We start from the raw sequence: 26,646 nt of genomic DNA, 5'->3' as shown, positions 1-26,646 counted from the left end.
CCACTGAATTACGTGTTAGGAACAAACTGCGCGGTTAGCAGGCAGTGACTAACTTGGATGGCAGTGTGTGTGTGGGCAGGCATGCTCTTGAGACACCGCCGTCTCATTCAGTTCATGTTTTTCTTTAAAAAAAAAAAGGTGTATTCTGGGGAGAAAAAATGCTCCCTCTACCCCCCCCCCAATTCAACAACTGACCTATAAAATAAACTGACAAGACATAGATTAATAGGAATTAATAATTACTCCATATTAATTATTAATATTATGAGCACGAGGGCTTCCTGGGTGGGGGGGAGTGATTACCAAAAAAAAAGAAATCCATGAGATTTGAGAATTTACATGTCATCTTGATAGGGGTAGGGGAGGAGGATATAGGCCACTTTAAGAGGAGAATAAATGATTTTTAGAAAGGATGAAAGGCACTTAGAAGATGTGATGGTTTGTGACAAAATCTTCTGGGTGTGGTCTCGACTCTGGGCTCCTCTCTGGGGACAGGAGTCAATCTTCTGTGGTTGACAAAAATTGCTGAGGGAGGGATTGATGGTAGTTGAGTTCCTTTGGAGGACCCGTCTTTAGGCAGATGGGGAAGTTCTGAGGAAACTTATCCCTACACGCGCTGATTTTCAGATGCCTTCAGCTCAAGATAATCTTTATGTTAAAGAGGCAAATTTTGCTGCACTGCCCTTCAGTATGAATAAGAAAGTATGACATGTTAAACAAAGATTTTCCTACATCTAGAGATGTAGGAAAATGTAGGTAGCTAATCACCAATTGGGTCACAGATTTAAAAAAAAAAAAAAAGTGGTGGTCTTAAGGATTCTGTGATGTCTTATTTGTTTCCTTATGGGGGTGGGGCAAGGAGGAAGAAGCTTTTAAAAGCCTGGCTACTACTTATTTTGTAGGATGGTTAAAGCAGAGTCCTCTTTCAAAGAGGATCCTCTATTAACTTCCTGATTTGATTTTACATCCTGAAATCTAATTTCGTGAGCAGATAGCCCTCCCTAGACATCTCAGAGAACACCCCAGTTGGGGGAATGATTAATGCCACAGCCATGAGGGAACTGTTTGCCAGGATCTTTTCCTTTGCAGCACTGGAAAAGAAGTTTGCAACTACTACGTTGCAAGTATGTTGGGCAGTTGTGAATGAGAGCAATGTAATCTTTCTTTACTCTGATACCTATGTTTAAAAAACTGCACTACATTAAAACTTTATAAAGACAGGCCACTTTAGTTGGAGTTTATTGGGGTAACAACTTCCTAAATACATTTCACTACCCTAGGCTTAGAAGACTGACAAAAAGGAAAGAAGCAGACTGTGTGTGTGTGATATTTTAAAGGTGGGGGGAGATGCCAGAATTGCAGGAAGAAACATACTCTTAAAGATTATTACCATGGTGTCTACCAGAGTGAGAAGTAGGTGGCCTGCTAGTCTGAGACATAAATTCTCTGAGGCAGAACATAGAATTTTACTACCTAAATGTAATAAGATGTATTGTGCTATCAGCAAGGCCAGGAGCTCTGTGTGATTAAAATAAAAAAGGATCCAAGTATCTGCCTTTAACTACCATTTAAAGATAATGATTTTTGTCTTTAGCATTTATATTGGAAGTCAAGAAAGAGGCAAGCTGCAGGCTATCTAATAATAATATGAATAATAATCACTGGCAATTGCCCTTCTCTTCCTCCTTAGTTCTTATAGTCTCTGCTTATTCACAGAGAGTCCTTTTCCTTCTTCTCGTTTATACGGTAATCAAAATATTAGTTTAAAAATTGCATTGTACCCCACATGCCCATGCTGTAGATTTACAGTAGGACAGAGTCAGAAAGGGGTGCTATGGGCCAATCTCTTTTACATGTTATCTTACTTATTTTTCACATTCATCCTTTCAGGTACATATTGCCACCCCTTTACTTTTACTTTTACAGGCTGTATCAGCTTATAATACATGTAGTCTCATAACCAGTGGTGACCTGGAATTGGCTCAGACCAGCAATGAAAGCCAGTCATTAAATATTGAGGATTTTAGTTAATGCCAGAAAATGGACCACAGGGGATATTCACATCATGAAAATCAACAAAGGCTAAAAACAGGGCTCCATTCGTCCTATTACCCCACTACTCTCTTGGGGAGAGAAAATTATTTTCCCCAGACCAGACCCTTCTGAGTTCTTAGCTGAGACCCTTATAATAAAAGACAGCTTAGCAGGGGGAAAAAACGCACAAGTTATTAGGATGCATAGCCTTTGTACACATGGGAGACAAAACATGGGGGAGAAAGGACCCCTGCTCACCCCACCAATGATGACTTAGAATTCAGGCTTAAATCCTATCTGAATAAGGAAAGGAGAGGAGGATGTAGGCCACTTAGGGGAGAACATGTGATTTTTAGGAAAGGCGACAGAGCCCTTAGAAGAATAAATAAAAGATAGAATAGGTTGTGACAAAGCCAGTCTGAGTGTGATGTTGACTTTTGGTCTCTTCTCCTTTGACAAGACTCAATCTTCCCTGGTTGATGAAACTCCTAGATAGGTGATTTTATGGCTACTGAGTTCCTTTTGAAAAATCTCTCTTCAAGCGGATAGGGGAGTTCAGAGAGACCCTCTCACTGCACTTGCTGTTTTTCAAGTGCCTATAACTCAAGATAATCAGTCTACCACAGCGACATATTTTGGGGTGACATTCTGCTACCCTTCACCTCTGAGAGCAAATTTACCACTCACTCCTGCCAGATTACTGAATTTCAGAGTATAGATTAAAGCACAGTTTGCACTATGCAGAAAATACAGGCTCATTCCTTTCTCCAGCTTCAGGGGGTTTTTGAATTCCTAGGGAATTAAGAATTAATTCTGGGCTTCCTGCCACAAGTGTGCCCCTGCACATTTAGTCCCTCCCACCTTGATTCTTTGTTTCAGTTTCTTCTTCCATATTTCAAATGTATTTCCTTCCTCATTTAATGAAAACTTCTTGAGAATGGAAATTCTCTTACCTATTCTGTGTTTTGCCATTTATGCCTGCCGGGATACTTACTTGAATAATAAAATTGAGCTAGAATATGGTAGATGAAATTGCCAGAAAATAGGTAAAGATGTAATGTTGGTTTTGATTATTGCCAAGTTAATTTGTCTACTTAAAATGTCATCACAAATACAGTCACATTTTATACACTTTGATTTGGTGTACAGATTATAACTATATTTAAAAACTGAATTTATAAGCATTTTAATTTCTAGCCTCAAAGAATAGTAGCCATGTTTTTCTATAGATACTACTGTGAGCTATAGGTATACAAGTATAATGTTCAAAGAGTCTTAATTTTCAAAATAAAGAAGAAAAAAAATAACATCTTAGGTTCTAAAATAGAGATAAAGAAAAATAAAGAAGTAGGCAGTTTCTGTTACCCTCTGAACAAAAAGGAAATTAGAGAAATTAAGCAATGACAAGTTTAAAAGATAGAGTCCTGAAGTATTACTTTTGGTTCTAAAGAAGCATGATTTTATATAATTTCTAAAACATTACAAAGACTCATTTAAAAATGTCTAGTTGCTAATGCTGATGTATAAAAAATTACACACACACACACACACACACACACACACAAACAAACAAACCTAATAGAGTTTATGCACCTTTTCAATTTCAGGGGAGCTTATGGTCATGACCTAGGAAAACGTCCTTGGATTACAGGAGATGAGACTATTGTAGGCCTTATGAATGACGTTGTAGGTAAGTACAAAATGGATTTTTCTCAAAGGAATCATAAAAGCATTATCATTTAGATATAAACCTGGATTTTAAAGTCAAAATCTTATCGAAGAACATCCTGGTTTTCTATTTTTACCTGTAACAGTAAAGAAAGAATGAACATACTATTAATTGAGACTTGAAGGCTATAGGGAACATAACTGGGTTATTTGGCACAAAAATAAAATATTTAATTATGTTTTCTTGCATATTTTAAAACTAATATGTAGTCCCCAATAAAGAGCACATGTATGTGTTTATTTATAATTAAACTGATTTTTTTTAGGATTTTTTATTTATATATTTGACCGAGATCACAAGTAGGCAGAGAGGCAGGCAGGGAGGGTGGGGAAGCAGGCTTCCCACTGAGCAGAGAGCCCCACGAAGGCTGATCCCAGGACCCTGAGATCATGACCCAAGCCGAAGGCAGAGGCTTAACCCACTGAGCCACCCAGGCACCCCAAACTGATTTCTTAAAAATCAACTTAAATGAATTTTATAACATTTCATTATATGATAAACACTAATCTTTATGTGCTAAAATCCTAAAACACCAATCAGGTTTTGGCTCATTTCAATGTAACCCACAGTGACTGATTCTAAAATTAAGCTGAGAATTGTTGGAAATAATACGGTTTTTGATATTCTTTGGTTTATAATGTGTTTTCCAAAGTGAGTTATATATACTCTAGGTAGAATTTAAGATAGTTTTAGATGGCAAATGTGTTAACATTTAAAAAAGAAAAGTAACTTAATTGGGTTGAATATTGAGGTTTGCTTGAAATCTTACATGATATTCAGGGTATTGAAAAAAATTAACGATATTTCAGCAGTTGGAGTGGGGTCTGTTTAGAGGACTTTGGGAAATCCCAGCTTTCATAATGCTTTTTCAAACCTCAATCCTTTATTGCTTCATCCCAATTGCATCTTGGTCAGAAGACAATAATCAACGTAAGCTGAGAGAAAGTGGAATTAGAGTGAGGACAGTAGGACTTACATCCAGAAAGAATTAGAGTAACAACATGAAACCATGAAACATGAAACCATGACAAACCATGAAAACCTGAGACATACCTTGTTTATTCAGAAATGATTTTTGAACTTCTGCTGTATGTCAGGACTTGTGGTGTAGGCCCCGAGGATAAAATGATGAGTAAGTAAAATAGTAAGAATCCTCATCGTCTTTATCCCATGGGATATCCTCATGGGACTCCCATACATACATGTAAAATTAATATATACATATAATCAACACAGAGAAATTAAAAAAAAATCATTGGCATTAGTGCTTCAAAAGAGGGAATGGTGGAGGGAACTGAACATAAGCATTTAAGTACTCTATATTTTTTTCCCCTGAATTCTCACTAAACATTCTTATTGTATTATTTATTTATTTATAAAAATTCTTACTGTATTAAAATAAAAAAAACATAAATCCCAAAGAACAAATAGAGCAAAGTAGATGATGGGAGCATTTTGGGAGTTTGATAACAAGTGGTTAAGTGGTAACTGCTTTTGTGGGAAAAAAAAAAAGTAAATCAAATCTTTATCTCCCAATGGAAAGAAAATGGAAAGCCACCCACTTTACACCGCAGAACCTTCAAAAGTCTGGAAATTACAATAAGCGTCTCTAGAAGTGGGAGTAAAATAGGAATAAAAAAGAGAGATGTGTTGAAAGTCTGTTTAAAATTCAGATAGAATGCCGGCTCCCTTTGCCTGTTTTATGCTGCCAGGTGAATCTTTCTCCCCAGATGACTGGGTGAGTCCCTGGAGAAGGGAGATGAAGGCTCCCAAGGGAGGATATGTGTACTATATTAGTCTGCTCAGGCTGTCATAACCAAATACCACAGACTGGGTGGTTTCAACAACAGACGTTTGTTCACAGTTCTGGAAGGAGGCCAGAAGTCAGAGATCCGAGGGTTGGTTAGTGGTTGGACACTGTTCCTGGGTTGTACATGGTTGCTTTCTGTGTCATCACCTGGCCTTTCCTCTGTTCACACTCAGAGACAAAGAGAACTGTGGTGTCTCTCTTCTTACAAAGACACCAGTCCTGTTGGATTAAGACCTCTCACCCTTAAAACTTCAATTAACCTTTATTGCCTCCTATAGGGCTTATCTCCAAATACAGTTGCGTTGGGGTTGGGATTTTAACATATGAATTTCAGCAGGACACAGTTTAGTCTATAACATATTCCTTGGTGAAAACAAAAGAATTAAAATAAATGTTTATCCACTTCTGTTCTAATTGAGTATCTATGCAGGAAACTGGAACAGTTTTCTCTGTGATGTTTGGACAACCTTAAAGATTCTTTTTTTTTTTTTTTAAGATTTTATTTATTTATTTGACAGAGACAAGTAGGCAGAGAGGTAGGCAGAGAGAGGGAGGAAGGGAAGCAGACTCCCTGCTGAGCAGAGAGCCCCATGCAGGGCTTGATCCCAGGACCCTGGGATCTGGACCTGAGCCAAAGGCAGAGGCTTTAACCCACTTAGACACCCAGGGGCCCCAACCTAAACATTCTAAAGTTTTCCCTGTACAATGGCTCTGTAGGGTCCCCTCACAACAAACCCCACCACATGCACAGTGGAAAAATGTGCTCATGTGTAATACAGCCCAAATTGCCAGACTTCTAAGGAAAATCCATTTTTATGGATTATGAACCATAAGAATGTATTACCTGGTCAAGAAGTTGAAAAAGAAAATAGAAGAGTTGCAAGAAAAAGTAAGTTCTGTTTCCTACTAGCTATTACTGAGTAATCATTACATTATATACATTTCTGTTTTATGTGGTTATATTATAGGATCAGAATATTGACTCCTACTTTAAAATAACATACTTAAGTACAAACCAAAGTGATCACTTCTATTCCAAACACATGGAGATGATTGAAAAACATTAGAGTAAAAAACATACAGCAACACTAAAAATATTAATTAATTAATTAATTAAAAAAAATCAATAGAAATTTCTACCAGAAATGCTGCCATTGATAAGGAAAAGAGCAGTTGGAAGCCTGGAAGCACAGTGTTTTCAGGGAAGCACATGAAGCCAGGCTGTGTGCACAGAGCCTGAAGCCAGACCCTCTCAAGGATCCCCAGGGTGAATCTACTCACATTTGACTGCCTGAGACTGGGACACAAGGCCAGAGTGGAGGTCAGTCAGGCAGGTGAAGGTGAGAAACTTGCATCTCCTACCAGGTTAATCAGGTTCTTGGGAACAGCACTTGATCAGGTGTTAGTATTATATTATGTTATATTATATTATATTATATAACACTAGAGGATTGTGTATATTCTGATGGAGCAAACTACCACCTAAATAATCCTGGATTGTATTTAAGGGTGTGTTGTTAAATAGTTGTTGAGTGATGCTTCCATTTGTGTTCATTTTCTAGAAGCTAATTATATGCATTCAAATGTCTTACATGGAAAAGACCCGAAACAAACCTGGATTAATTTGACCTGAGCATATATGTTCTCTTGAGCTGTGGGTTTTGTTTTGTTTTGTTTTCCTTACTAGGTTTGCTTTCAGGACATAAACTGCATTCTAATCCTGTTATTTTATGCTTAATATTTATCACCCTCTAAAAAGGGAGTTAAGGATGTTTATATACAGGCCAGGGAAGTAGGAAGGTGATACTATTTGGTGAGATTTATTTATGAAGCTAGTAAACCCTACAAAAAGATTTCCTTTGACCATTTAAAAGTTTATAGCTCTAGTGAAACTTATTAAATATGCAAGTATTTTATTTGCCTAGCAAATACATCACAGCCATCACTGAAATTTCAAATGAGGCATCTCTCATTATAATTACTAAGGAAGATGGAAAAAAAACCCCACTAGTCAAATTTTATTTAGAAAAATAAAAGGATTCAACTTATTAAAAAATACATATTTATTAACTCTAGCTTTGGGGACTTTTCCTTGTCTTTGAAATACCATACAAAATTTTCATACATATGGGACAAACTTCATTTTTTATGGTTTTGTCCTGAATGTTGTATTAATTAAATTACAGACATTTGACCCTAATGATATGAGCTATAAAAGATAACAATTCCTTATTGAAATGATCACAGTCACTTTCATAGAAATGAAGCTCAAGAAACAATATGTATTTTATTACATATATCATAATCATTATGTATTATAAGTAATAATAAGCATATATAACATATAAGTTATTTAAGGTAGTCTTTCCAAAGTCTCAAGTCATTTATGACATACATATGACAATATTTTATTTGAAATGTTGTCAGTGAACAAAGGTAATTTTTAGTTTAATTCTGAGTTTATTAAATGTCTGTTTTGTTCTTCACAATTCACGTTTTATCAGGAGAAATATTTCTATTATTTTTTTGTTGACCAAAGGAATGTGAATTGACCCTCTACAAAGTGTATTTGAAACAATATTTTAAAAACTTGATACTAAGTAACTATTATCTCTTGTTTCTTTACTTTGTAAATTGTGTGTATTAGAGAAATGATTCTTTTTTTTTTTTAAGATTTTATTTATTTATTTGAGAGAGAGCATGAGAAGAGGGAGGGTCAGAGGGAGAAGCAGACTCCTTGCGGAGCAGGGAGCCTGATGTGGGACTCGAGCCCAGGACTCCAGGATCATGACCTGAGCCGAAGGCAGTCGCTTAACCAACTGAGCCACCCAGGCACCCAAGAAATGATTCTTAAGATGAAAAATGAGAAGTTCACCCTATTTGTTTTATTAGGAATAGATTATTTTAGAAAGTGTTTTTAAATATATTTGTGTTTAGATTATCTTATTTGTTGCAAATCCCACCAGTTTCCCTTTTTGCCTGGGTCACTAGGAAATTTTGAGATAATTTGATTAAATTAAAAGTAGCAAAGTTTCTGTTTCTCATCTGCATACATTGTACTCTTTTGGTTTTTTTTCATCATTCTTCCTTAGTTTGTAACCCAAGAAACCTCAAATCCTGCTTGGAAGTGGAGGCTGCATAAATCATGAAATAATTAAAATAATTGTGTGACAAGTACTGGAAAAACCAGCAGAAGTCAAATTTATTTTTGCTACCTGCAAGCTACACAGATGTGTCATGAGCAAACAGACACATTGTACTTTTGGGGCAATGATCGACTCTTCCAGGTTCTTAAAACCACAGTCTTTATTTCACCATAAAATTTCCCAAAAACAAGTAACAGGAGGATAATAAAAATTACTGTGTGTACGAATTGATAGACTGGATAGAGAGGAGGAGGAGACAATGAGCAATTGTATTTTTTCATAAACATAGAAAATAACTTCAATTTTGGATGAGAAAGAAAACTGTTAATAAAACATTTTATATAATGCCAACAATTCTGCAAAACATGAAATAAGTTTCCCTTATAATTAATGTCATATTATCAAGATGCTAGAAATAGAATTGCTGAAGAATGTTATTAGTATTATTATTAAGCCTACTTCTCCCTGGGTACGTAAAAATCATAAAGGGCTAGATACATGCATTTCAGCTTATAAAAATGTTGTAATGTGGACATAAATTTGCTTTATGAAACTTGGGGTTGACCCTCCGAGAAGCAATAATCCCTAGAAGCTGTCTCCAGTAAACAAACCTTCATGCATAGCCACTTCTGGAGGACACAGGAATTTACAACTTGAAAGAGTGGAAAGTTCTCAGACTTAGCCTGATTACAAACCTTATAAGCAAATCCACAGTAACGTTTGCATCTGCTTAATCAGTTAGACAGTTCGGAGATCATCATGAATCCTCTTACTGAACACTAAGCAGCTTGGGGCCCTGTCATCTCTTGGCAAAATTTTTGAAATTAAATTAAAATTAGATGCAGAGGAATGTTGGTAATGAACATGGGCCTCCTGTATTTGATTTACAAGGAGTGGATAATGTAGATAACGCTTCCCAGTATAATCTGGAACAAAGGTTTTAATCTTTTTTTTCCTAAGAGAGAGTTAAGATTTTGTCTTATTTCCTATCTATGAGACTTGAGGTGAGTTAGTTCATCTCTTTGGACGCCAGTTTCCTCACTGATAAATATGGACAATTAAAGTAGATTAAGTTATTGTGTGGCTGTGAAGAAGATGTGAAAAAAATACAAGTAACATATTTAGAAGTCTTGGCACATAGTAATGACTCAGTAAACATCCGCGTGCCAGGCATTGAGGTAAGAAGGTCCTACTTGTATTTAACTAAGTCACACCTTCTGGTAAAGCAAAAAAATCTGTTCAATAAATAAACAAGCAGGAAGGCACTCTACAGATGAGAACCCTGGCTCATACCCATCTTGGATGAAGTGATTCAAATCTTGACATTTACTGCAGTGAATTGTAGATGATCTTCTAAAGTAAAGACTCTTCAAATCTTGATAAGCTTTCAGGAAGTTTTAAAAAATTTTTGCCCTGCGATGCTTATAGTTCTCAATGTTTCAACAGTAATTCAAAAAAAAAAAAAAAAAAAAAAACTCTTAGGAAAAAGAAAAAGAACAAAGGAAAGTAACTTGGAAGAATTTGTTTCCTTAATTTCTTTTTTATTTTCTTATGGGATGCTGATGATACTGAGATCTCTTACAAGAACAGCTCTTGGTTTCAGAAATGCAATTTGTACCAAAAGAGATAGTTCAAATAGATAAATTTTCCTTTAAAAATATGCTAAAAATCAGTTTGATGGGTGGTGTTTTGGTGTTAGGAACCCTTGATTCTTTAGTGTCCATAGGTTATATTTGAAATAAACATTTGCATTAATGTCCTGAAACTTTAATATTTGCATCGTCCTCAGATAGAGCTGTGTACATATGCACACACATTAAATAGACTGACCGTCTCCTTCACAAAGTTCAGTTGCAAGTGAGGTGAGCGTTTTGTGAAGTGCTTGGTTGAATTTGGAGTGTTCTAAGATGAGATCATTTTTGTGCATGGTAGCAGACAAATTATTCAAGTCAGCGAGGGATTATTTACAAAGAATTGATCTGAGTGTTAGTATGCCACTGAAAGTGAGGGAGTAGGTAGCACAGGGTCAAGTGTATGTCTACCTTAATTGAGCCTAGCACATCTGGTTCATTACATTCTTTGATCCAAAATGAACAGTGTATTGTTTGGAGGACTAAAATTTGCAAGGAATGTGCAATTATTTGAGTCAGATGCAGTTGTAAAGCAAAAAACAGGATGTCCAGCCTTCATTACAAAGTTTCCTTCCCTTCCTGCCTCTCCGAGTTCTTTGTTTTCATTTTGGGGTAACTCACGTATGAATTCTTCTTTCTTCTCATTACATTCCTTCAAATGCTTCTCTTTCTATGAATTCTGCTCTCTTTATAAAATTGGTTTTCCTTCCTTTTCTCCTTTCACTTTCTCTGCCAAAATATTTTTTGGAATAAGTGGTTCTCAGAAAAGATGCACGTGGAGAGCTAACGAATTTAAGGGTGATATTAGATTAGATATCTTAGATAATGCTTCGTTTTAGAGATAACAGGATAAATTCATACCATAATGCAAAGAATAAATATAGTAAAGCTGGCAGCATTTCTTCTACATGTTTCCAAAAGATTTTCATATTGTAGGAGAAGACATATGCCACCGTATGCAACATAAGGTTATCATATTCCTATCTCTTGTATGTCTAGGACAAAGTTTATTTAGTGCTAGGAATATAGGATGAGCTTGGTCTCACTGTGCCTTGACTTCACTGTTCACCTTACAAGGACCAGAGATACAGCCTCTAACTGATTGTTTACCAACATTGCACATCAAATGGAGAAATCCATCTGTTAAATGCAACCCGAAGTTTTTCTCGACTAGATAGCTATGTTGAAATAGAAATTCCTAAGTTATACACTTATCTGCAGTGGCCTGCCTTCAAGTGGACTTACCCTGAAGTCTCCCTGATACTAGATTAATCATGTTACTTGCTGTCTCTTCCTCTAAAATGGAACTCTTAAGAGAAGTATCTCTTTGGATATGAAATACAGGACTTGTATTACACATTTTCTCTAACGCCTTGCACAGTTTTACAAACAATGGCACAAAACCTATTTTTCTCAGTGATAGTTAAAGAGATTTTCCTATTATACAGGTCTAAATGCTTTTGTGAGACATTGTAAGAACTAAAAATATGAAAGTATTGTTGTTGTTAAACTCTGAGTTCTTAAGTATCCAGTGTATACTTTGTCTTTGGGTCTATTTCTAGTATGCAAGCCCTCATTACTAAGAATTAGATCAGATTACGATTGTGTAGTGGATATCTTAATTTTGCATGTGTTCCCCATCAGATAATACCTATCTGTATTAATTATCTTGTATCTCAGTGTGTATGAATAAATCCCAGAGCTATTTAGGTCTTTGTGTTTTGCTTTCTAGCTCTTTTGTCTTACAAACGATTATATATCTCACTGTAATAATAGTGAAGTATGTTTGGCAAACTAGCTCTCTTATTAAAGGTGCATTTTAATTGGGTATTAGAAACAACTAGCTTTAAAATGTGATTGGCCCTGCTTTCTTTTGAGATACATTTACCACAAAAATGTACTCTATGGGAATTTGGAAAACTACCTGATAATAGGAGAAATCATTTTTATTTTATAGGAAAAAGCAAATGCGTCATTATTTTGTTGCTATTATTTACTATATCAAAAAGTAAATATGATTTTAGCCAGCTGTGTGCATGTGAGTCCAGATATCGTTTGATAAAATGAGTCAAGTGGGAAAACTTCCATTTCTTTGAATGACACATCAAATATGTCCTTATCTCTAAAAGCATTAAGGATGAAGGAGTGAAGCCTCCCTGCTTTGTTTTTCCAAGTAACTTCAGCACTAATAGAAAAATCTAAATTATGATGTGTTTACTTTGCAGGAGCCAATGAGAAAGAAATTGCCCTAATGAATGGTTTGACTGTTAATTTACATCTTCTACTGGTAAGTATCCTTTCCCACCAATGTTTAGTATACACTCATTTGTAGAATCTGACATTTTTCTATCTTTAATTCATGAGCATCTGGTGGTTTACTTATTTAAAAATAAGTTGTGAGGTTATTTTCATTTTTACCAGGAAATGCTGGACTATGATGGAAGGACTTCTTCATAATCATGGGAGAGTTGACTCTTGCAAAGAGAGTTAGAATAATGAACAGTTCTTATCTCAGAATACAAGGAATAAAAGTCACAGTGGGTTAAAAGCAAAACTGCTTGCCAGCACACAAAATGATGTACAAATGCCAGCAAACACTGAGCTCTTCGGAAAGAGTTTGCCAGTATGCTGGACTTCAGCAGGGTTGGATTCTGGATCAGTTATATTTTTATAGACAAATTTTGGGGGAATAGGTTAAAAAAGATTTAGAATATAGAATGAAATTGGAGAAAAGGGATCTAATATCTTAAAAGAGTTACTGTATTTCAAGTGCTTCCTACTTCCTAAGTACTTAATAAATATGTATACCTTAAAATGTCAAATATATACTTGATTTGGAATATGGTGTCTATAGTAACTGCTTGAGGCTTTGAAAAAATTTTATTTCATTTTTAAGTGAGTTTTTGGAAACATGTCTATGTGACCAAAGCACACAATGAATATATTAATATTTTATTTTAATAAAAATGAAGACATGATTGTTAAATATCCTAAGGGAACATGTTCACAGAGTATGTTAATCATGATGGTAAATAGCATAGTTTTAAGTTCAGATACCTCGGAGTTTGATTCCTAGTAAGTTACTTCACATCTGACTTTGGACACAGTTTTGGTGATTTCTACGTCTTCATTTTCTCCGTTATGAAAATGAAGACAAAAATACCTACCTGAGGTGCCCCTGGGTGGCTCAGTAGGTTAAGCCTCTGCCTTCGGCTCAGGTCCTGATCTCAGAGTCCTGGGTTCGAGCCCTGCATCAGGCTCTCTGCTCAGCAGGGATCCTGCTTCCCCCTCTCTCTCTGCCTGCCTACTTGAGATCTCTCTCTCTCTGTCAAATAAATAAATAAAATCTTTAAAAAAAAATGCCTACCTGCTACATATATAAAAGGGTGAAATGTGGTAATATGTGAAAATTGCTTCAGCACGTTGACCAGTGATCAACACTAAGTCAACAGTAGCAATCATTTCATTGTTACTGTTGGCAGACAGTGTTTATTCTCTAGGAACTGTGGGGGGAAAGGAAGGGCTCCCTTGAACAAATGAGCTATTTCTCCCTGGTACCTCTAGAAATGTCAAATGTTTCATGTTAGGGCTGAGGCCCTTCCAGTTAGACCTAAGATGAAATCCCATAAAGTAATAAGGCAGTGGAAATATTATGTACCAGAAACCAAATCAGCAGCATAAGATGAATCACCATAAATAAAATAAAATTTATATAGAACATGGTATTCAGTCTTACAATAGAGAAATTACCGTTAAAAGCATTGGAAAGGTAATTTTTCAATTAAAATTTAAGTTTGAGAATTTGTTTTTATCTCATGTAGTCTCCGAAATTTGCTTTTCTATTGGTAAATATAATGAGCCAGTACCTTCTTTTATTTTATAATTCACTAGAAATAAGGCTAATTGGGAAAGAAACCCTTGACAGACATCTAGATGTGTCGTTGAGTCAGGCCTTTAAAATGCCAGGATTATAAAATGAAAGTATGGTATAAACTGAACAAATGTATAAATTGTACATTAATGGTTTTCTCAATAAATCCATTTCATTGCAGTTATCCTTTTTTAAGCCTACACCAAAACGCTATAAAATTCTTCTGGAAGCCAAAGCCTTCCCTTCAGATCATGTAAGGATTCTTCCAATTATATTTATATTCTTTCTATTCTTCCTAGAGAGCACACCATTGCCTGTGTTGAGTTTATTCTCTAGTCTTTTTCCAAGTAACCCTTCAATAAAAAGATCTGTCAAATGCTTTTGATTAGGTGTTTTTAAAATATAGATTGTAGCTTTATTTTTTTTTGTCCAAGTAAAACATGTGTTAGGGGAGGAAAGGATTGAATGGGAGCATTGATTTATTAGTCTTTTTTAAAACATTGAGCGAGCTGCTGGTTTAAATCAAGTGCAGTTATAAATGTTTTATTAATTCTTGTTGCTGTTTTACTTTATGAAGTCAAATCAATACATACCCTAGTGCTTAACCCTTTAGCTATATAGAATAAGAATAAAACTTTAATTTGTCCATAGCATGCTAGCATAATTATTTGTGCTTTATTATTGAAAAAAACATTGATTAAGGATTAAAAATATTTCTTGCGATTCATTGTCTTGCTTCTTTAAGAAACTTGATCATTCCAGACATAGACATGGATAAAATTGCACATTTCATTTTTAGTGTTAGAGAGAAATTTGATTTCTGTCTTTCTATTATCACTGTTAACCGTTAAACTCTACATCATTTAATTGTGTCCAAATCAATAGCCATTACTTTACTGAAAAGGATCAAAACCCTGATGTTGAGAAAGAATTCAGGGTCCCTAAATTTCTTGTTCCCATTCATATCTTGTACTGTTAGTGAAGGGAACTTTCTGATGTTCTTTCCTTTTACTAGCTTACTCTTTTGGGGGTAAGCCCTTCCTATAAGCTAGTTCAAATGTAACAAGTCCACACTACTCACTCTGGTTATTTTGTAAACTCCAGTTTTGACTTAAATTAGGAGATTTAATATCTTCTACAGATCTCTTAGAATTCCCTGAAGCCTAGATGGCCCTTGTGCTTCCATCCAGTTTCTAAGATACAGTGTTTCAAGGAATGTTCTGATTCCTGCATATAAATTAAATTAAGCAGTTCTTTTCTGGTGTATTCTTTTCAGTCACTTTTAACCTTGACCTTAGATTTAATACAATAATATGCTTTTATTGTTATTTTATTATCTCTTTCAGAGTTACTTCAATGTACTTCTATGCATTGGATTTGACTTAATAAATCATTCTTCTTTTCCAGTACGCTATTGAGTCACAGCTTCAATTTCATGGACTTAACATTGAGAAAAGTATGAGGATTATAAAGCCAAGAGAGGTATATGAGAAAGAGAAATAAATATTCATTCTGTTTCTATTTAGTATTGATTTTTTTCTTCATTTTCCTCAGAAGTTTATTATCCCCATTACTTTAATGGAACTTTCAAGAACGTATAAAAGACGTATACTTGTATTACTGCTAGCTCATTTTGCTTAAAATGGAGAATTAACTTGGAAGTATATGTATTTTCATTTTTCGAGGGGTAGTCATAAGCAAACTATTTTCCTGTGAATACCACTGGAGTTTGCCATATTCTTTAGTGGGATGGAAAGGGATGGCAAATTGCCTATGTCATGTTCAATTTCAAATACCATTGCCTTTGGATACCTTAAAAATGATATTTGTTGAAATTGAATGATGCCTATCTTTTATATCTCTTATTAATCTAAGTATCAAATATTTTCCTTTGTACTTGGATGGGGTGGGGGTGTGGAAAGGGATGCAGTGTAGCAGAAAGAGCTTGGGCTTTCTGGCCTGGCTATTAGACCCCATAGAAGTCCCAGGCTCAGCAACTTACTGGGTAAGGGACTTCAAGAAAGTTACCTTATCTCTCTGGAATTCCTTCATATTTAAACAGGTAACAAAGGAAGCACCTAATCAGGGTTGACGTATGTTCAAGATCTAAAATAATTGTGCACTTACCATTAATAGAGATGTAAGGCCAAGTTGTACAGACTTTGACATTACCAACCCTGCAGCTTATGTAATTTGGCACCAAGAGATCCACACAGAATAAATTGTAGACTTCACAAATGATGCTCCCAGGCTGTTAAGCCAATGTTTGAACAATTATTTCTTTCAACCCAGAATACTTTGAGAAATTAAAATCCACTCCATTTAGTTCTATTTGCCAACATGCAGTCAATTAATGGGATAGAAAGTTCTCATGCCTGTGACAGGGTATCTATTTCATGTGTCATATATAAATTGATAATTTTTAACAAAAATGAAGATAGCCACTAATTTATCAGAAGTTCTAATGTTGAAAGAGGTAAGTGTTATGGAACCTCATGATTTAATCATAAATCTTGAGAGCATTCTTTAGCATTACTAGATTAAAGCAGGTCAACATCAGAGAGAACCATATTCTACCATTAAGCCGTACATTTCTCTTTTGCTTTATACTGATTCTTTAAATAAATAATTAGTATATATAGTACTTCATCTTCTGCTCTTTGAAATTATGGTGGACAAACCATTTTAGATTTCTTTTAAGAAAAAAAAGAGTTTTGGATTTCCATGTTACTATTTTTACTTGGAATTTGTCTTAGAATTACTGAGATCCTTCTCTTTACATATAAAATACGTATCAGCTAATAATTTAAAGATTTTAGTATCAGTACTATTTTTATAGATTTCAGTTTTGTAAATAAGTTCCAGACTTCTAGTAGAAACTAAAGTATGTGCTATATTTGTGAGACACAGTACTTGATAAATAGCAAGAATTGCCAAAAATTAAAAATAACTGAAGGAAAATTTATGAATACCTTAATGAGCTTCCTTCAAATATTAATGGAGTAAATGATGCTTTGACCTCAAAAATTATGTCAGATTTAGCACTGGAGAAAATTTATAAACACTTTGTAAATGGATAAGAATGATTAAGATATAAGGAGATACTTTGTGTTTAGCTGATTGCTTTTTGCTCTAGTTGTTTGCAAGACCAAGTTTAAATTCACTCAGAATTTCCACTGAGTAACCGATCATTAGTCTTAGCTGGGGAGAAGTGGAAAAATTAACCATGATAATACTGAGTTTTACTGATATTTCCCTTCATTTTTGGAGCTTGATTTTTAGACTGGTGTGGAGGAGAGTTGCCTCTTGGTTAGGTTATACTCAGGTGAAAGGTACATGTTTTTTATCCTGGAAAACATAATGTGATGGAGTAATAATTTCCAAGAAAATTTTACCATTTAATATTTCAGGGGCTTCTCATACTTCCTGGTATTTTATTGGATGGGAATAAGGAGAAAACAATTTGTAGGCATGCAAAGAGTAAAGATTAATTGAAAACCTAAAGAATAAAGCAAGTAGGGTTTTGCAAAGACAATAATTTTTTTTACTATTTTGTTATCATTTCTTATAATAACAAAAGGCATGCTGAAACGCTGCTCTCTCGCCAGACTTTTGAAGACCATTAATTGGGGGGAGGAAAAAAAAAAACCTTTTCTTTGATTGTTCTTATGTGGGCAAGAACTCAAGGTGAATTTTAGATTGGGAAATATGATGTGACAAATTTGATATTGTGGATTAGGTGTAACTTGTGCCTGACTCAACTTTAGGGTGAAGAAACACTGAGAACAGAGGATATTCTTGAAGTAATTGAGAAGGAAGGAGACTCGATTGCAGTGATCCTGTTCAGTGGGCTGCATTTTTACACTGGACAGCTCTTTAATATACCTGCCATCACAAAAGCTGGACAAGCAAAGGTATGCACACCATTTCCCCATCCCACCTTGCCCCGAACATCACTCTACTGAGTAGTCGTCTAACTGCACTTCTAGTGAAATAACCTTTGTGTGTGTCTCTTTGTAAAGCTATTTAAAGAGTTTAAAAAAAAAAAGGTAAGACTTGCATTTAAAAAAAAATATGTACTCTTTTGCTTTAGGGATCTCTATTTAAACCTTTTCTTTGTCACTTCTGTTGTCTCACTTCTTCATTACCATCTGCTATCCCAAAGTTTGCCTCTAATCAGCAAGACAGGTGAGCTTCCTACAAGGTGATGTCATTGGTACTGAGTTAGTCCTTCAGCAGGCATGAGACAGAATACTTCGGATAATAACTGCATATGCCAGCACTTTTAGAAGCACAACTCTGGGACTTTGTCGTACTCATTCTCAATGTAGTTCAGTTCTCACTTAAACTTAGGGGCTTAAAGAAAGGGAGATGCAGAATAAAAGTTAACAATAGATCGCATTTGACACAGTGTACTTTTAGAAAAGCCACTTTGTTCTTAAGACTTGAGAAATTATGATCCTGCCAATAATGAGAGTTTTTTTCCTACATTTTTCCAAGTCACACATAACATTGTTTACTATTTTGAAATTGTGTCTCTTTATGTATGTTTGTAAAAAAAAAAAAAAAGAAAAAATTATTTTTAGTTTTTGTCTGCCTAAAAAAATAAATTAGAGTAATAATATTCAGCAGCTATAATTTGTATTTAAAATCCTTAAATATCAGTTCTATTTGGTTCAACGATGAAATTAGGCATTTAAAAAGGTGACAATGGAATTTTGTTCTGAACATTAATAAGTTACGAGATTAATATATGTGTGAGGTCTCGTTAATATATTCAGTTATTGAAGCTAATGAATAGAACTAATGAAAAGAAATTTAGCACTGTTATCAGCAGTCTCTAGGAATTTCCAGCCATGACTTCTAACTGGTTTGATGGATAAGTGTGAAAGTGGTGCATTACAAAAGATATACAGAAAATGTCTTCTTAATTTCGGCATTAAATGTTAAACACCAAAATAAAGGGAGGTCAATAAAAAATTATATTTTAAAATGTTATGCAAGTAATCAGCAGTCCCTGGTCCCCTTAGTATACATGCATGTCTCATTAACTTTCATTGAAATGAGACAGGAAGATAGAAGACAGACCATGGGTTTTGGAATCACAGTCTGAGGTTTAAATCTTGGCTGGGTCATTGAATTGTTATATGATCTCAGGCAAGTTACTTAACTTTTCTAAGCCTCTTCTCACAAGTGTTAATTTGGGATAGCTGGACCCATTTCATGAATTCAGTGTTGAGAAGGAAGACTGTAAAATATGTGCTGTGTTGCACACATTCTGCTTCCATGATGGCTCCTTTACACCTTGCACTGTCCTCAACAAACATGAAGCTATGGAAAGTGGCTCAGATAGACATTTTATTTCCAATTGAAAAGCAAAATAAATTTGTTTACCTAGGTGCTGTATGTCATTCTCATTCCTAAGTACTTTGCTAAAACATTCTCTCAGTATTTTTCAGGCTTGCTTTTACTTAAAAAGTATAATAAATGCCTACCATGTGACACTCTGATTAAGCCTTCAGTCAGATGAAGGTAAGAATGAGCAGTTCCATCTCGTGTAACTGCACAGAACTGATGGATACTATGGGAGTAAAATTGGGATTGAGTAGACTTCAATTTAACCGTTATCAAAATTATTCTAATGCTCATTTATACTCTGGCTAGACAGTTTCTCCCATTCCCAATGGAAGGTTGAGAGAAGTGATTTTAAACTGTAGATTTACATAGCTCTCTTGGGTGGTCTGTGCAGATAAAGCTGAAGAGAAAGAAAAATTAAAGGTGTCAATCAAAAAAGAGGAAATTCTAGGGGGAAAAAAGGTATTAAACATCACTGTTAGAAATTGCTAAATAAGATAATAAAAAAAGTTTCTGGAAATGAAGTATGGCAGGAACCAAATTGATACTGAGAAGGAGCAAAGAAAGTCAACAAGAATAGTTGTTTATTTCATAATCATGTAAAAGGGAAGTGGGGACAGGAATTTTGAAAAAATATATTAACTAAAGAAATGTACGTATTATACCAAAAAGTGCAAATCATAAATAAGTGGCTTGATGAATTATTTTGAACCTGTATAGCCATCACCCACATTAAGAAACTTCTAGAACATTTATGCTGCTCAGAATCCTCAATTGTGCCTTCTCTAAAATACTGTTACCTCCCCTCCAAAGGTACCACTCCTTCCTCTAGCCATATATATTAACTTTGTTCATCTATAAATGTGTTAATATGTATCTTTGTATCTGTCTTACTGGCTCATTATTACGTTTCTGAGATTCTTTCATGTAGTATGTAGCGGTAATTTTGTGGGGGTTTTTGGTAGCAGTAGTTTCGTTTTTCTTTTCATTTCAGTGTATTGTTTCAGTGTATGAAATTGATCGCAATTCATTTTTGTTTTCCATTCTGATCAGGATAGGTATTTGGGGTTTCTTTCCATTTGAGGGCTACTGTAGTAAGCGTGACTCTGAATATTCTCAGACATTAGGTAAGCATTCACACCAGTTTCTGCTACATACATACTCAGGATTGGAAGGCTTGGAAATAGGTATACATACATCTAGTCCTAATCAATAGTACCAACTTTCTGAAGGGTTGTACCAATTTGGTATATACTCCCATCAGTATATGTGAGAGCATCTGTCGCTCCACATCCTCACCAATAGCCAATCTGATTAGTTTTAATTTGCACTATCCCTGACTATTGATGAGGTTGGATTTTTTCAAATGTGTTTTTTGCCTTCTGAGTGTCTTCTTTTAAGAAATACTTGTTCAAACGTCTTGCCCAATTTGCATTCAGTTTTCTGTCATTACTTGGCTATAGATGGTATAGAAGTGGATTTTGAAGCATAGAAAAATACAAGATTTCCAGTAATCATCTAAAAAGAAAAATTAATTAATCAAAAGAACAGTTTTGATTCATATAATGAATTTCAGATGCTGAGGCTTTTCTTAAATGAGAAGGCCTGAGATGGTAACAAGTAGGGCAGGCCAAGGAAAATTAAACATAGTGTCAAGTTATAAGGGAAGGCCAGCATATGAAAAGAGATGTCAGTTTGAAGATACATTTTCATTTTTTGTCTTTGAAGCCATTTACTTTATTTTATATTTTTGGCTAACCCACTATTTCGGAAATCTGCCTCACTTCCCTATTTCTAAATTTTTCATATTCGATTAGTTGTTCCTACTAATCATTTCTTCTTTTCTACACACACTGAATGTAGTTGCTCCTCATTGTCCTTTGAATTATTATCCCTAGAGATTTTAACCATTTCCAAGATTCCACTCTTGTTGCCAAGTGAAAGCTACAGGGCACTCCCACACTCGAAAATGATTATTTGTGCTCATCTCCCTGTTCTACCTGGAAATCCTACATCCACTCTGAAATCAGTAGGCTCTAGTTTTGTTTCCCCTAAAAGGACCCTAATATTTCATGCCCCCACCCTTCTGGACCTTTAGACTCAATTCTGACATTTTCCTCCTCTTTGCCTTTTCAACCAGTCACTTTTTAATCCCACCTTCTCAGGGTTGGTCTTTTCTTTAATATTCCTGAATTAATTAATGAAGTTTCTAAGCTTTAAAAACAAAATCCCAGTGAGAAATTGGGCAAAAGTTGGGGATTTCTTTTTCTCGCCATGAAAGATTTGAGTTAGGAGTCTGCTGGGATGCACTGAGCAGTTGAGTAATGTCTGAGTGGCATCTCTTGGGTTCTCTTGTTTTTTTCTCAGGCTTCTCACATCGTGGTCACAAGACAGTTGTCCCAAATCCAGATATCATGATTCTATTTAAGACAGAAGGAAGGAGAGAGAAGTAGCAGTGCAGCTTCATCTGTCCCTTTCATCCAAAGTGCAAAATTATTCCCAGAAAAAGCTAGCAGATTCCTGCTTATGATTCATTGCCTTCTGAAGTGGTAGCTTCAAAAGAGCATGAGTAAAGAAATTCTTAACCTTTATGGTATTATAGTAGAGACAGGCTAAGAAGAAGCGTTTGTTTAACCAACCCACAGTATTTATTACATTTCCCATTTTCACCCCCAAAGGGACATCGTTTCTAACTTGCTGCCTCTTTCCTCTTCCATCCCTTCCTAACTTTCCCCCCCCTTTTTTCCCCTTCCTCCTTTATTTCTTTCTTGCTTTATATTTTATTTTTCACCTCATTTCACGAAACATTTGAAAATGAGTCACAGGAAATTGATTAGACAGCATAAGGAAATATAAAGGGAGAGAATAATAGGAAAATCTCTGGATCATCTGGAGAAATGAATAGACTCCCCATAAATTATAATGTCTCAGCTTGGATTAAGATAAGAAGTAGGTAACAAATAGAAATTATTTAAAAAAAAAAGAAATTATTTTCAGTGGAAACTCTTGGTATATTAGGTAGATTAGGTCTTGGTAACTAACAAGTAAAGCTATAAATGCTTTCATTGTGATAGATGTTTATTTATTGTTCATGCAGCAGCCAGGAATCAGCTTTCTCCCATGAAATGATACCAGGTTTTCAATCACTCAGGATTGTGTCCTCTGGCTTTCATACCCTGGATCCTTTGTCTGATTCAGCCAAAACAATGGAGTAAAAGGATGTGAAGGGACATGCTAACTTCTTAAAGGTGTTGACTTAACCATGGCAAAATTTATTTTCACTCATATTCCTCTGACTAACACATGGACATTTCTGTGAAATGAAGTATATTTGTGTACTCAAGAATAATAGCTACTAGTTTTGCCGCACCTGGAACTCAGATGTTTTGTCTTGCTGATAGAGCAGGATACTTACTTTGAGGTGTAGTGTAGCATATGCCTTAATAAAAGGTTTAGATAGTGGAGACAGAGTCAGACCTGGTCTTGAGTCCATGTCCCTTTCCTTAGTTTCTAGCATACTTTGGCTTAATTCACTTACTGATATGACTTTATTTCTCTACCAATAACTGGGGAAGGTAAGGGTGCTTGTTTTCTAGGAGAATTAAACAAGATACTATTCCTAAAACATTTAGTATTTAGTGCATTGTAAGTAATCAGTAAATGTTTTAGCACTTAACCAATATATGAGAAAAAGACATATTGGAATATCCAATCTACCAGAAAAAGAAGTAATGGATCCTTAGGCAGAAAGTGAAACATACAGAATTATAAACTAAAGACTCTCACTGGATACTTCTGTACTAAAATATATTTTTAAAAAAATGATAATCTGAACAGCATGGCTAAAACTCAAGAGATTAGATTGAACTTTTAAAAGGTTTGGTAATGGACTAATAAAAATTTTGATAAAAGAATGCAGTGCCAACTGGTTATACTCTACATTCCTTCTTCAATGCCATATAAAATGGTCTACAACTTACTGGAACTTGTGGGGGCTGGCAGACAGTGAGTGACAAATAAATATTGATTGAATCAGTGACCCCGTTAAACATTTTTTACATCATTTTACTGTACCTATATGCATGCTGGCATGTTAGTTGTCTTGTAGCCTACTGAACATTAAAATGCAAATAACAAAAAAGACTGAATTTTGCAAACTTGTGTTTTGTTTTATTAGCTTCTACCTTGTGTCATTCTTCACTGAGTATGATTACAAGCATCTCTTAGACCCAATCATAAACTGCCTAAATTATTAATAAATAATGATCACAATTATAGCCCCAACAATTTGAATAAAAAGGCAGAATATGTAAGACAAAAAGAAGGAATATAAGTAAAAACACCATTATAAAAAAAGACATTGTAGTTTAACATCATTTAGTAAAATCTGAAGTATCTCAACAACACTTACATATAAATGGTCACCTCACCAAACCACCCATTTATCTAAATTCTTGTTAAAAATAATTTGGAGACACCTGGAGAGGACAAATAAATGATTGATCAAGCATCAAAACTCTACAGAAAATTTGGCTGAGTTGTTTCTAGTATTGGATATTGGGAGTCAGTTCTGTAAAGGATGATAACAATAGAATAATATCAACAATACAAGGAGTTCCTGGGTGGCTCAGTCAGTTAAGCGTCTGCCTTTGGCTCAGGACATAATCCCAGAGTCCTGGGATGGAGCCCTGCATCAGGCCCCTTCTTCCTCAGCAGGGAGCCTACTTCCCCCTCTCCCTTTGCCTATCCCCACCACTCATATGCTCTCTCTCTTTAAAATATTAAACAACAACAACAACAACAACAACAACAAAAAACATTTGCATGGGACTTGAGCAATGGATCAGCTGGGAAAAATTAGTACCAAATATGTTCGTATATAACTATAGTATAAATTGGCATAGAGTATGAATTTTTAATGTGTAAAAATTATTGTTTTCCAAAAAGGTTAGTATGAGAATTTTCAATATTAAGAAATATGTACTAGAAATTGTAATGAGTACAGTTATTCTATTAAAGTCACTGCCATTTCACCCAATAGGATCTTCTTATCAGCGCATAAGAAGAATCTTTGTCTCCATACTTTCTATAGTAGAATGAGACATGCATTTGGATTTTTCTTTCATTCTTTTTATCAGTAAATATTTTAGTACATTAAAATAATGGAGGTCCAAATAAGAACACCTAGTTTAGCCTGGAATGTCAAAGTGACCTTTTTAGAGAAGAAGAGACTTGAGCCAATTCTAGAATTACGAGTAGGAGTTAAACAGGTAAAATCTCCTCCAGGTGCCTAGCTGTGTGGTAGGGCCATTCTAGACAGCTTTAAAAAAATGATTGAATTACAAGAAAGGAAATATTTTAGTATAATTTGATTGTAGAAAGAATGTATAATTTTAGGAAAGGTATGACAAGAAATGAATCTATAAGGCAGACAAAGGTAAGAAGGGCTTACTAAGCTGTACTTAGTCTTGAGCCTTTCCCTAAAGACCCACAGAGAATCATTGAAAGCTTTGAGATAGTAAAGAAACTGCATTTTGTTTTAATTTTTAAAAGAAATTTTCTGCTTACAAGAATGGGCAGGAATGGGATAAAAATGGGCAGAAGTTAAGAGGCAGTTGCTGTGCAAGAATTTGAAAAATCTCTATCATGATACAGTTCAGCATGGGGTACCAGATAACAGATTTATCTCATACTACATGAAATATTTTTTCTGCTCTCTCATGGAAATCATTTTTATTTAACTTTATTATCTCCGTCATGTTAAAGACAGGTTTTATATAAACATCAAAAATTAAGCATCTACTTTGAGCTTCTGTGGTTTCACCCAGATTTAGCTGTTCATAGAATTCAAGGATAATAGAAAGACCATGGGTGTAGATACAGGCACAGAGATAGAAAAAAAGGAAAGAAAATGACCTAGAATTTAGGCGAAATGCCCCATCAACTAAACATCCTTTACTTTGAGAATAATGAAGGATTATTCTGTTCAAAAATATACAGTAAACTCTATCTGTAGTCTTAAATTCCTCCAGGTTGGATCCTGGAATCAATAAGTCAAAGTACGTTGGTAAGGATCAGTACCCAAGAATCTAAAACTTTTGAGCTGTTTTTAAGAAATTTTCATCAGATATTTTATTTAATTCAAGCTTTTCATTAGATAGACTGTGTGAGAAAGACTGATTAATTCTTAATAAAAGAGGAATTTTTGGACTCATGTTATTTTAGAATCACTGACCTGGCAAAAGCAAGCCTCCCCACAGCCAGTCATGATTGTTGCTTCACTAACCACTCTCATCAGGGCCACAGTATGTAACTATTTTTTCCAGATCTAGTTTCATTCAAACCTACAGCCCCCAAATGAAATACTACACTTAGGTTTTTGTTTTTTTTCTTATCCTGTAGGTGATATGTATTTTATAAAATATTTCAGTCCTCTATGACCCAGGCTACTTTATCTGGTATCACATTTTTCATTCCACTTGATAGTCAAAGGAAGGGTAATGGAAGTCTTTGTTAAACTGAAAAAATGAAAGTGTTCCAACATGAAACATAAAGACTAGTTCTAATGTATTCACTAGCCACTGTATGAAATGGAAAGTCAGTTTTGTGCCTCATGGCAATGAAAGTAGAATTTCAAAATATCCTGAAGCAGAAAAAGAAAAATAAATCCCAAATAAAATGTGAAAGATTTCTCTTAATGTCCTCTTTCATGATCCTCTTCTTTAATCAGTTAAATTATTTGTTCAAGCAAGACTGGGAATATCAAACTTAGTTGAGGTCAAGAGAAAAATGCTGATTTTATTAGCAAATTATCTTAAGTGAGGTGGCGAACAAATAACGTGACTGTCACACTGTGTATAAAAATAAGCTTCAAGAGAAGAAATTTAAGAATGATGTCTTCAACAATTATCCTATAGACTCCTTTGCAATATTATCAAGTTAAGTATTATGTAAATTTAAATATATGAGTAAATCTGGAGGAGGAGTCAAGATGGCGGAGAAGTAGCAGGCTGAGACTACTTCAGGTAGCGGGAGATCAGCTAGATAGCTTATCTAAAGATTGCAAACAC

The 26,646-nt window shown here is 34.9% G+C and overlaps 1 protein-coding gene across 5 annotated transcripts in view; it reads left to right on the top strand.

The window, feature by feature from the left end:
• LOC111142104 (kynureninase) overlaps window positions 1-26,646 on the top strand; it is a 134,381-nt gene that overhangs the window by 51,671 nt on the left and 56,064 nt on the right. For all 5 annotated transcript variants that reach the window (XM_022495064.1, XM_022495082.1, XM_022495075.1 and 2 more), the window contains 5 exons: window positions 3,642-3,724; window positions 12,576-12,637; window positions 14,403-14,474; window positions 15,629-15,703; window positions 17,989-18,135. In XM_022495064.1, the coding sequence (XP_022350772.1) occupies window positions 3,642-3,724; window positions 12,576-12,637; window positions 14,403-14,474; window positions 15,629-15,703; window positions 17,989-18,135 (439 nt within the window). The remainder of the gene's footprint in view (window positions 1-3,641; window positions 3,725-12,575; window positions 12,638-14,402; window positions 14,475-15,628; window positions 15,704-17,988; window positions 18,136-26,646) is intronic.

Source organism: Enhydra lutris, unplaced genomic scaffold (assembly GCF_002288905.1).
Source record: "Enhydra lutris kenyoni isolate GAN:26980312 unplaced genomic scaffold, ASM228890v2 scaffoldscaffold1, whole genome shotgun sequence".
Classification (NCBI taxonomy): Eukaryota; Metazoa; Chordata; class Mammalia; order Carnivora; family Mustelidae; genus Enhydra; species Enhydra lutris.
Note: the sequence above shows the minus strand (reverse complement) of the source record. Positions and strands in the feature narration are given on the sequence as shown.